We start from the raw sequence: 12,767 nt of genomic DNA on the forward strand, positions 1-12,767 counted from the left end.
TAGTTATATTTAATAAAAGACATGCTTCAGCAGTTCCCAAATAGATATTCACGTTGCTTTCCTGCTATTTTTTCTCTTCTGTGTTTTCTTTATCATAACTAAGACAATAAAATAAAAACCATTACATTTGTCTAAAAAGTAATAAAAAAAATGAAACATACAACAAAATTGTCTATTTGGAAATTGTCATTCTATTATATATTATACAATGAAATCACAATTCTATTATAATAAGGGGGTGCAAATTTGGTTATGTAACGAAATTACAATTTTGTTGTATATTTTATTTAACGAAATCATGATTCCATGGAAAAAAACATTCTCAAAATAAAATAGAGTCATCAGTCCCTAAGTGGGAACCAAAAGCAATTACAATGGGACTAATAGCAACCCCAATGCCAAGTTATTTGAAATTAATCATGGGCTCATGGCCTCCAATGGCTTCGAAGGTCAAGTATAGCAAATCTAACTTTATGATTACCTTAAACTTGTGGGTCCAAGGAGTTCAACCAATCCAACCCTATGCCTCGTTGATACAAAGAATTTGTCTTTGATGTCATAGACTTAGTGTGTGTTTGATTTGTTAGTAGACTTGTGGTAGCACAAAGACCGAGACTGCTTCACCACATAAGCATGGGTATTGTTGCTTCTACAACCTTCGTTTCAGATTGCCCCACCAATGATCCAAACACACGCTTGAACGTTGAGTTTCCAACATATATATCATGAAGGAAATACCTACGCTAATTGGCTTGCAAAGAAAGAAAGGAGCTCCCTCTTATCTTGATTTTGTCACCTTGGCACAATGCCCCCGCAATTTTCCTCTTTATTGTTAGAAGGTGCTACGTGTAAATAGAACTAGGTCCTAACTTTTTTTTATTTTTTATTTTTTCGACTGATAAAAAATATAAAATATTTCTTAACTGTAACAAAAACATCTCACAAAGATGAATGAGTTTGATAAGAAACAAAAATAAAATAAGTTTTTTCATAAGTTAAAATTAATTTATGCACAAGTTAAAAATAAGCTTTTGGAAGTTTAATGCACATATCAGACACACAGGTTCTTGTACAAATTAGATCATGTATAAGTTAATTTTAACTTATAAAAAAAAACTTATTTCATGTTTCTTTTTATTTTATGCTCCTATAAGTTTATTGAGAAGCTTATCAACAAGGGTTATAGTGTCATTGATGTCATACTCAAGAAGCCTACAAATTTTGAAAATAATAATAATAATTGCAATGAATACCTAAGTGTACCCAAGGTGTACGACAAGACGACCCCCATTTTGTACTAGGTATGGGTACCTTTGACCAAATAAAATACGCATGCTTCAGATGTGAGGTGACCATAGCATGTCAAAACTCTACAGCTTTAACATAAGTGAAACAATTACAGTACTTAGATCCTACCCTTACCAATTGAGACAAGGGTCCCAGCACAACGGATGTGTAAGTAAATCTATCTAACACTTGCCATGTACAATTTGCTCTGGGATAGCATTGTTTGACCTGTAGTTTTAATAACCATTTGCAGTTTTTTGGGATTTTTTACTGAATTTTAACGCACTGCAGCGAGGACAAACATACTCCAGCCCATCGGTTTTAGCATAGTCCTGCCATTCATTATACACTGGTCAAAAATAATTATATAGTTTGCATCTCATGTTTCATAAAATTTAATCACATAACTATGCACAAATTATCTGCATACGATGAATGACACTGGATACAATCTGGGAAATGGATATCAATTTGTTCTTTACTTGTTTGAGTTGTTTCCATTTCTCAGATGTGATTATTCTTTACTTAAGAAATGCTAACAACACCTCTTTCAAACATACTTTTTTATTGGCTGAAATTTATTGAGAATCTAAAAATCACAAGACTCATTAAATAGGCAATGGGATCCTCAGTAAATTTCAAACAATAATAGTATAATAGAATGTGTTACAAGCATCTTCTTTTCTCAGTTTCCATCTGAAAGAAACAAAGACAGTAGCTGATATTAATGCATCAAACACAAAGTCACAAGCATCTGCAACCATTTGTTGCAACCTGACCTGGTATTACCAATGTACATGGAAAGAATCCAACCAAAATTTGTTAAGTATTGCCTATAAGAAGAAGCCAAAACTTACTAGCTTCATGCTTAAACATTACAACCTGCTTCCTTGCAATTTAATAACCCACCCAAAGGAACAACAAAAGCAACCACATCACAGAAAAGACTAACCTACATCGATATGTGTTAGTACATAGGGAGAAGGGAGAGGTAGTTAAGATAGTTAGACTATTAATGAGTTAGTTAGTTAGTTTGTTAGAGGGATTTACTAGATATAAATAGGGAAGGATAGGAGAGCAGGAGATTTTCTGTCATTGTAAATTGAGCATTAGCTCCAAGGGTTTCCCCTTCACAAAGAGCTAATGCTCAATTTACAATGACAAAAAATCTCCCTCTCTCTTATCCTTCTTCCCCTATATATATCTAATAAACCCCTCTAACTAACTAACTAACTCATTAATAGTCTAACTATCTTAATTAACTCTCCCTTCTCCCTATATCCTAACAATATGCATGTTTTAAATTGCAAAGGGTCCAAAAAATTAAAAGAAAGTTTTCTCTCTTTGAAGGGCTTTTACTAATCATGCAATTCTTTAATCTTTACCCATTAGGTTAACCAGGCATTCACTCAAGTCAAAATTTAGTAATACCTTAAATGCTCCAAGTCCTTGCCGCCTGTCACAGCCAAAATGAGCCCACTCACCACATACACCACAGTTCACCCAGTCACCTGCTGCACTACTGTTACCCCGACATGAAAGGTAAATGATAGTCAATAAGACAGAACTTGGCCACCTCCACATTATAGATATAAAGAGAGACCAGAGACATAGAGACAGACCTGTGACACATCAAGCAGCACTCTCCATCTACGTCATCATGAGATAATTCGTATTCTAAGAGATAAGTTTCATAATGTCTTTTGAGTGTATTGCCAACCCCCTGATAGAAAAAAGAATTATCAATGTCTCCAAGAATGCATAGAATGTGGATCTCAAATATTATTCCAAGAAAAGCTGAGAAAGTAGTACATGCACAAAGCAAGTATTTGCAAAACACAACTAAAAGGGAAATGCTATATCCCATTTATTATAAAGCTCTATAAACTTAACATAAAATCGTCCACAAGGTAATTCAATAAATCCCCTACAACAGTTCGTCTGGGACCAGATCTAGAATTATCCTCAATGGTTTGCGTAACCATAAATACTATTTTTTATTCATTTAGATCTGTTGACTTTGTATACCATTTCGCTGTAAATATAAGGATCTTATCCTATAGATCTATTGTGATCTTGAAACTTTAGAATTCTAATAATGGAAACAGCAACCCTAATTGCCATCTCTATATCTGGTTTACTTGTAAGTTTTACTGGGTATGCCTTATATATTGCCTTTGGGCAACCCTCGCAACAACTAAGAGATCCATTTGAAGAACATGGGGACTAGTTGAAGTAATGAGCCCTCCTTATTTTCTTTTTCACTTTGTAAAAATGAAACATATGCAATTCAAATATTACTCTGATGCAAAAGGCAGGAGTCACATAATACTGCTTTGGCTTAATTGCCGTACCAAAGCGGATAATGGATCATGCAACTTGCATTGTAAGTGATTATAGCACAATGAGTATTTGGTTCCTTGGATACACCAAATCTAACTCGGCATCTGCAAACAGAGCTTAATACTTATAATGGCACTCACTAGTGCATTACTACATCGATTGAATTTCACTTTTCAGGGATCACTGGATTCTCAGATAAAATACAGCCAGGAAATCAACTTTTGTCATCTTGCCAATGGAAAAAAAAAATAGTAAAATTAACACAATAGAAAAAATAAAGCAGCTCCCAGCATGGAAAAATTACAGACCTCCCCACAATTAATGGGAGATCATTAATGCAAAAGGCAGAATAGGAGAAGGAAATGTGAGAATATGAACACAATCCTAATACTTGAGAAATCATGAAAAAGCAGTGGATACGATGCAGTAGTTGCCTAAATATTTTTAAAGAATGTAGTGTATACCACAGTTGTCAACTAAGATAAACAACGGAATGCTTCATATGAGCAAAATATACTATATTAGGAACGTCCATCTCAACAAAAAGTGTAAGATGCCTGATAAGAAAGAATTACTATTCATTCCTATAAAATTCGAACAATATGAACACCTAACAAGAGGGGAATGATCTGTACTTTAGTAAAATTGTAGGCCAATTTTATGAAAATGATATCAGCCTATACATATGGATATAATGCATGGAAATGTCATGATAAAGGAAATACAAAAATAAGATCAGGATCCATACTGTCATTCTATTTGTCATAGTATGATTGCGCATCTTTGAGAAAACTTGCCCTTTCCAATTGATACCATTTCCAACATGAAAGCCTCCTCTTGAAACCACCTGAAATGCTTAAGTGTCTTAGATACAGATTTTACTTTTTACACTACTATGCAGTATGCATTTAGCTTTATGTATACAAATCTCCTACCTCCCTATACAAGTTGAACAGGTCAAGGCGTTTTGCATTCAAAATGGCATCAGGGAACTCAGAAAGTCCACCAGGCGGAATTAGACGATTATGCCCCCGAAGTATCAAAAACTGCATTACATCCCTCAAGAATTCCTCCTGCAAGAAAATGTATCAGGGAGAAACAAAAAGAAAAACTTAGATTTAGATTTGACATCAAATGCATTGATAATTTGATAATACAATATTTGACACTGGGTTAGGGTCAAACAGGGCATGAAATCAATGGAAGTGGCAAAGGTCAACAATAGAAAATGTGTAAATCACCTCAGAGCAAGCTCGTATTGGAGCTCTGTCACAACCATGCTTTTTCATAGGTAGTGGATTCAAAGAAATAATCTGGTGAGCTTGAAATGAATTCGACACAGATTTCCTATTTGTAACTGAAGTAGGGCCTGAAACATTATGCTTAATAAGAGCAAGTGGTAGATTTGATTTTCCATGGTCTCCATCATATCTTGTACCCTCAGACAATCCAGAAAAGGGGAGAATCTTGTGTCTATTAGAGTGAGGGATTGGCCTCATAGAAGCAACAATAAATTTCTGTCTATGACTGCCAATAGCTTCAACTCCCCGGCCACTAGCATTAATAGACTTTGAACTAGAGCATGGTTCAGATCTTTTTCGACTGGGTGGTGGAGGCTTCAGCCAACTTGGAATACCAGAGAAAACATGATCCTTAGGACAGTTTTCTTTCTCCTGCCTAGTACAAAAGAAAAGAAGGCGCTCGGCATCATCTTTATTAAAAGATGCAACTGGCAATGCCTGAATACTAGCAATTCCCAACATAACAAGGCTGCGGTATGCCAAATTGGGTGCAAGCTGTCTCAGAACCTGTGCACAAATATCAAAAACCATTAATCAAAAGATAAGGTTTCATTATTCAAAAAGAAAAAAAGAACTAACAAGGGTCATGTCATTACAGCATGAAATTGCTAAAAGATCAAGCCAATACAATGTGGAGGCTATTTTCATATGTTCCGTCACTTCCGTGAAAAACAGAACAATTGGAACAATAACAAAGTAAACAAACTACTGTTATAGGCCTAACAATTGGACTAAAATACATAAACCAGTCAACTGGAAAATATAATGGCAAAGCAGAAGTCACAAATATCTTTAGCAAAAGCCTCCATCTAGACCCTTTCATTGATTAAAAATAATTTTTAAGATCCATTAAATTATATTTTAGAAAGCTATATCCGACAGACGAAACCTTGAGAAACAACAATTAACCTGTGAAGCCCATGCAGGAACTCGCATACAAACTTCAAACACACTAGATCCACACGCTACTGAGGCTGATCTTCGAGGCTCGGATGAAGGTGCTTTACTTTGTTGATGATTAGGAAATGCCTGGACAAGTTGACTCTTCTCAATCAGCTCTTTTTTAATATGATTCTCCAAAAGCTGAGGATATACCCAAAATAAGTGATAGGTAAGTAAAAAGTTTAAAAGATCATATATGTAAAATGTCAAACACTGGCAGCAAATTCACCCATGCCTGATCATTAAAACAAGTGTCTGCACTACCAGACACCAAAAGTGATATATGAGCAGAACTACATGTTGATATATCACAACGCATAGTCACTACACCACGTGAGAATGTTCCTGCCTGGAGAGGTGGTGGTGTTGCACTATAAAATATACAACAGCAAAAGAAATTAATAAACAGAATAAGATGCTGATAAAAGCAAAAATAAACAAATAAAAATAATAAATAAAATAAACCCCATAATAGTTCCAAACTAAACGATTAATACTCCTAAAATAATTATATATGTGGATGTGTTTGACAGTCAATAATAAAACCCCAGTCAAACAAGCATATTTTCCACTGAATGCTAAAGGATAATAGAACACATGCACCAACACTCAGAAGTCGGAACCATCAAAATACCTTGTCCGGTTGTGAAGTTTGCATCCACGTATCTGCAAAAAAATCAAGAATGGAAAAAGAGAAATATACATGAGTAATAAAAAAATCTATGAAACACTTATAGTCACTAAATTGTAATAAACCCCAATTCTAGTCCCTGAGATTGTAAATGTCTATTATTTTAGTCCTTGACTTCACCTATCCTCATTTCAGTTCCTAACTTGGAAAAAATTCATTCATTTTAGTCTTTTTTCACTGCCATTTGCACCAAAATGGAATGATGCTTTGCAAGCTAAGGGACTAAAGTAATGAATTTAGGAAATACAATTGCATCTTTTGGCACATAGACTTGGTTTTGGATGAGGGTTACTTTGTCTAAACAAGGTGAAAAATTGTCGTATGACTTGACTATTTTCTTCAATATGACAGTATCACTTACATGTCAGATAAAACTATATTCAATACAACACTTCTAAAGGGAAAGCATGCAGAATTTCATCACAACTTATCCTATAGTAATTACTATAAATTGTTTGAAGGGCCACATATTGAAATTTTGTATGGAAAAAATAAAAAGGAATGATCTAGCAACCAGAAAGCAATAGCAGATAAACCAAGAAATCAAAGTAAACACATGCAACAAACTTACTTCTGCAAATAGAAGAGCATTGAGTCCATCCTCTAATGACCCCAACAAGCAAGCATCCTTTTGAAGAAAAGAGAGTAAAAGAAATGGAATCAGTTTATAACAGGTAGGTCACATTGGAAGAACTATTAGCAATAACAAACTTAATGAAAATTAAGTAACTAAGCTATCCAGGCCTACCAATGTGCAGGGAACTCCACAAATAAGAAATCTCATGTTCACATCATCATCATATATCTTTACAGAAGAAATAGTCTCCGGTGAACCTTCCTCTTCCTTCATGTCTGCTACACATGGACTGACATCAATGTTGGGAGGAACCCCAAGAATTTGTGGCCCAAGCTTTCCAGCACCCTTATGGCTGTTAGAAGGTAAGACATTGTTTTGTACACAGTATAGTCTAAAAGATGCCAGAGCAAGCTGAAAAGCATCCCATGTATGGCTGGATGTACTACAAATGCATAATATCAACAATTAGAAACATAATATTGGAAGATACAGGCATGTTATAGTGATTAAACAAGTATGTTCTAACCAATACCTAAGTAAATAATAATAAATAAATAAAAATAAGAAAACTGTGTCCAATTGTTGGAACTTGCCACATTGCAAATTACATAGACCAAAATACTGAAATTCCAAAACATATTATCGTCTCATTGCTTCATTGGTAAAAGCCAAAGTTAGACAGTAAGAAGTTTGGTGACTGTCATTTATTGCTACCCTTGAAAAACAGAAGCACAACCAGGAATTGTTGATATATGTAAAGCATGACAGCCAAGATAATAGATGACTATACCTCTGTGCCACAGAGAAAAAAGAATGTCGAAAATGTGAAGCTGCATACTTTGAAAAATCATTTTTCCAATAGATAGTGTATGGAACTCCCTGCAAAACAAAAAACCTTAATTTAAATATTTTTCACGAGTAAAGGAACTTAAAAACCAATATATTGGAGTGTAGGGTCTTTACAGTTCTCATTAAGCCAGCTAGTTTAACCCATATTTACCAGGTTCGCAATACTCTCTGGTGGTACTGGTACACAGTATGTGGCCTTACAAAGTATTGGTAAGTGGGGGGTATGCACTATACATAGTTAGTAGGCATGTTGTATAAGTTTGCAGTATGCTCTAATTAAAAATTGCATAATCCATACGCTAATTTGGGAGTACCAGTACCCTGAATTGGGATGCAATTACCACTTTGCAGTCTTGGGGAAAACTAGCGAATCATGTAAATATGGTTTAACCACCACTTCATTAATTAATTTAAACTAACACAACTTAGTTTCCATATCTAATATAATTTAAAACCAAAATTCTAGATTGCCTGCTATCAATATGACCTTATTAAGGAGTGCCTCTGCCAATTTTTCTCCCTTAGGAGTTTCCAAATAAACCTGCAGCAACATCATGGAATAGATTGGTCATCAAACATTACATTATCCGTGTCAAACAATCACGAAACAAAATCATCCACACAACACTCACAGTATTAGGTATTTTGGAAGAAAACAATCCACACAAGGCTTCTGGGACAGACAGGTCAAAATCTTCCCATACAAGAGGCCCAATTTCCTCGCTATCTTCAAGCTGCTGACCTTGCAGGTAAACAAAATCCGGCTGCAGTTGTTCAAGAGATCGACCGAGTTCATCAGCCGTAGGTTTGGTCAATACCTTGACCTGAATTCACACACAAGGTTAAAATTCCACTTCAGATATAAATAAAAATATTCTCAATGCCAACAGTTAACAGAAAACAAAACAAAATATTACACCAATGGAAACTCAGTGGTCACCTCAAGACGGCCAGAGGAAGAAAGTTCTGGAAAGGGATAAGGAAATTGATCCTCAGAAGCAGTACCCTGCTTCTGTTTTTGCTTAATGTCACGTGATTTACCACTCAGGACAGCAAGGAGACTACAATGTCTTGACACACCCTGAGAATGCAACATCATGCGTAACCAAACTCCTCCAAATACATATATCAGAAAGAAAAAGACACCACCACTTGTTACAACTAACACCACACTACTAGTATAGCTTCTTCTACTCTCCCCACCCCAATGCCTCTAACGACTCTCAAAGATAACAAATCAAACCCAGAAAAGAAGGTAGGAATCAAAATTTCAGCCTTTGTCCCTCAAGAATTGGGAACAACAGCACAACTGAGATTGAAGAAAAGGGAACGACCCAGATCAAAGTGAGGCGAGAATCAGCGACCCAATTGGTCAAAACCCGAACTTGGCGAAGAAATCAGAAGAAAAATCCACACCCCCAAATCGAATCAATGTTCACAAAGTCAAGAAAGAAAGTAAAATAGGGAACTCTATCGTATGACCAACATTAGAACAAAAATAACCCTCTATCATCCACCAAACCAAAAGCCCATTTATAACTTGAAATAATAATAATAAACCAAAAGTATTTAATTGGAGAGAAAAAAAATTGTAAATCAAAATCAAAGACCTTTTTGTGTCTCGGCACAGTCCCAAACTCTCCACAGACACCACAACACCGATTTGGTCAGTCAAAGTAAACCTATAACTGAAACAAATACAATAATATTGCAAATTACAATTACAATTCAAACATTAAATTCGCACCCTTTATGTACGATCATGATATGATATGATATGATTAGATTAGATTACCCTTTTGATATAATAAAATCCAAGGGAAATAGAATAAGGGGGTGAGGGAAAATGATAAAAGTTTATTGTTGTTGTCATTATAAAAAAAAGGGAACAGAAAATGTCTTTCACACATTATTCGATAACAACTTTTGAAAACTTAGGACGTTAGGGATGACGATGCCACCGGCATCATAGGGATATTATAAATTTTACTCAAACAAACAGGATTTGCAACTTGGTTGTTTCTTTTCTTTTCATGCTTTGGTTCAAAGAACTGAATAACGTCACACGCACACTTACTTCAACATCCGGTGCTTTCTTAATTCTTTTTCTCTTTCTCACGGTGCTTCTTCTTTCTGGCTCTCTCTCTATCTCATGATTCTTTGCATCCGAACACTTACTTTCTTAATGTTTATTCTCGTACTGTTGGTTGGTACTTGGATGCGGACACGACAAACCAAAAAGTACAAGGAAATTCTAATCTTCGAGGACAAAATAGAGAAAGGAAAAAAAAAAGGTGGTTGAGTAGTTGATAGAGAAGCTGAGAAGCATAACTAATCTTTAAAGGTTATTACCGAATAGAAATTAGAAATGGTTGAACAATTTGCAGTTAAAATAGTTGGTTGAAGTTGAACGAACTTGTACTGGGCACTGCCGTACTTGTACAACTAGTATAATAAGACGTGAATTGCACAAGATTAAAATCTACAAAATACTTGATTGTAGGAGTAGCGGTTTGTGTTTCTTTCGAGTGATTTGGGAGGAGGATGTATACTTTTTATGCCTTTATGGTTCCCATAAACATTATCACCTTAGACAAAACTATTTACTTCATATAAATATATGTTAGTAAATGTAAGTAAATAATAATCAACAACTTTTGATACAAGTGATAATAGTTGGTGTCTTTTAAGCAAATAATTCAAGGTTCAATTTCTAGTTAGCCCTTGAATATGAATAAATCATATTTCAAAGAAAATATTTCTGTTGTGTGTACTTGTAGTTCCTAGACTAAAGATTAATCATTATTGGAGAGGATTTATAATAACTTACACATTTTACTCAATCAATTGAGTTAAATATAAGATTCACGTTGTGTGTACTTGTAGTTCCTAGACTAAAGATTAATCATTATTGGAGAGGATTTATAATAACTTACACATTTTACTCAATCAATTGAGTTAAATATAAGATTGATTGAGTTCTTAAGAAAGAAAAAAAAAAAGAGAAAATGTCACAAATTTAATCCTCTGCTAACAATTAATATTTTTAGATAAAAAAATTTAAAAAAAATAATTATATTTTATAATTGATTATTAGTCTATTTGTATAGGACTAAAAATACTGATTAAAAATTGTCAAAAAAAACTTGAAGGCAAAAATTTGAAATTTAAAAAATTTGAGGGACTAAAAACTTAATTAACCTTATTTTATATATATTCACAAATAATTTTAAATATATTAATATTTTACTAATTATTTTTATCACTAATATTTAGCATTAAATGCTGTTTATTAATTTTTCTACTCAGAATAATTATTACATATCAAAATTAGAAATTAATGTAATTCAATTTCTAATTAGTTGCTAAAATTAAATCATTATCCTTAATTTTAGCCTCAAAATTATCTGTACACTATCTATCTTTTCGTAAAAAGATTTTTTTATTATTTGGTATTCGGATATTTTTTAATTTGGGGATTTTACTGGAATTTTAAATACTTGTTAAACATAGACTTGTCATGTTTTATACATTAAAAATACTTGTAAATATATTTTTTCACTTATATTTAGCATTAAATATTGTTTATAGATTTTTCTGCTCAAAATAATTAAATAGAAAATTGTATATCAAAATTAGAAATTTATGCAATTCAACTTTTAATTAGTTGCTAAAATTAAATCATTATTCTTAATTTTGGCCTGATCAAAATTATCTGCACATGGCCTATCTTTTTTTGAAAATATTATTTTTGTTTGATATATATCCAAATTAATATTATAGTTACAATAAATATTATTTGAATGTTAATATTAATTTTCACTTATATCCGATCATAAAATAGATAATGATCACATGCATATATACTATGAATGAAAATTTACAACAAAGTTGTTTAATTCAATTTTGGGTATGATTTTATAGCTCATCTAGTATGAATAGTTGTTATTGTTATTAGATATTAATATTATTAATAATATAATAGATTATTTATATTTCATTCCATTTATTCTTCCAGATATTTTAAATTAATTTAATAATATGGAGTATTAATTCTTGTATGTTTATCATCACTCATATTTAATTGACTTTAATCTATAGTACTAAATGAAACAAAAAAAATTAACAATTTTAATATGTTATCAAGTAATTGAATGCAAATTAATTAGGTAAAAAAGTTCTAATATGCTTAGGTAAAAAAAAATATTCATATTAAAATCAATACAATAATGAATAATAGAATGATACAAATGCTATAATTTTCATAATAGATCATTTATATAAAAAAGAATTTATACAAAGTTGGAAACATATATCTCCTATTTTTTCATTAAAAATACATTCATAAAATTCGTATATGTTTGACATTGTCATATCTTCAATGAACTCTTGTTGGTTGAGACTGACCAAGCATATTTTGCTTAAATAACATTTAACTCTGCATCGTAATTCAAATCATTAGTGCCCTATTTAATTCACGGACAATACGAAAATCGGAATGTGTTTTCTTTTAATTTTATGTTTTAGCTTAAAAATTTAACTTGATCTCGTAGTTTCGTGATGTTTTTAATTATAATTAACTTCTTCATTAATAGTTGTTTTCATATGAGATTGATAAGAAATAGATATTTTACTAACAACTTACCTAAAATTAGCAATAGGGCAAATGAAAAAAAAAAAACAAATATGATTTTTCAGGTACAATACAATGATATATATACGGAGAGAAGAAAATGAAAAGTGAATGAATATATAAAATTAGAAGGGTAGAATTATC

At 32.7% G+C, this 12,767-nt stretch overlaps 1 protein-coding gene across 1 annotated transcript; it reads right to left on the reverse strand.

Annotated features, from left to right (window-relative positions):
* Nucleotides 1-1,191: 1,191 nt before the first annotated feature.
* LOC114388324 (AT-rich interactive domain-containing protein 4-like) lies at nucleotides 1,192-9,592 on the reverse strand. Its single transcript, XM_028348743.1, has 15 exons — nucleotides 8,931-9,592; nucleotides 8,623-8,814; nucleotides 8,478-8,531; nucleotides 7,932-8,020; nucleotides 7,313-7,583; nucleotides 7,136-7,192; nucleotides 6,508-6,539; nucleotides 6,109-6,244; nucleotides 5,841-6,014; nucleotides 4,872-5,438; nucleotides 4,566-4,703; nucleotides 4,379-4,477; nucleotides 2,910-3,010; nucleotides 2,719-2,809; nucleotides 1,192-1,619 (listed from the first exon to the last, which is right to left on the reverse strand). Exons 1-15 carry the CDS (start codon nucleotides 9,087-9,089, stop codon nucleotides 1,524-1,526), a joined length of 2,256 nt encoding a protein of 751 aa, XP_028204544.1. The 5' UTR covers nucleotides 9,090-9,592; the 3' UTR covers nucleotides 1,192-1,523.
* Nucleotides 9,593-12,767: the final 3,175 nt, after the last annotated feature.

This window comes from Glycine soja, chromosome 15 (assembly GCF_004193775.1).
Source record: "Glycine soja cultivar W05 chromosome 15, ASM419377v2, whole genome shotgun sequence".
Taxonomy (NCBI): domain Eukaryota; kingdom Viridiplantae; phylum Streptophyta; class Magnoliopsida; order Fabales; family Fabaceae; genus Glycine; species Glycine soja.

Coding starts and splice junctions, on each gene's coding strand:
- LOC114388324 (XM_028348743.1), bottom strand. CDS start 9,089: ATGATGTTGCATTCTCAGGGTGTGTCAAGACATTGTAGTCTCCTTGCT. Junction 8,815..8,930: donor CTTCCTCTGGCCGTCTTGAG/GTGACCACTGAG, acceptor GTGTGAATTCAG/GTCAAGGTATTGACCAAACC. Junction 7,584..7,931: donor TTTTTCTCTGTGGCACAGAG/GTATAGTCATCT, acceptor ATGCATTTGTAG/TACATCCAGCCATACATGGG.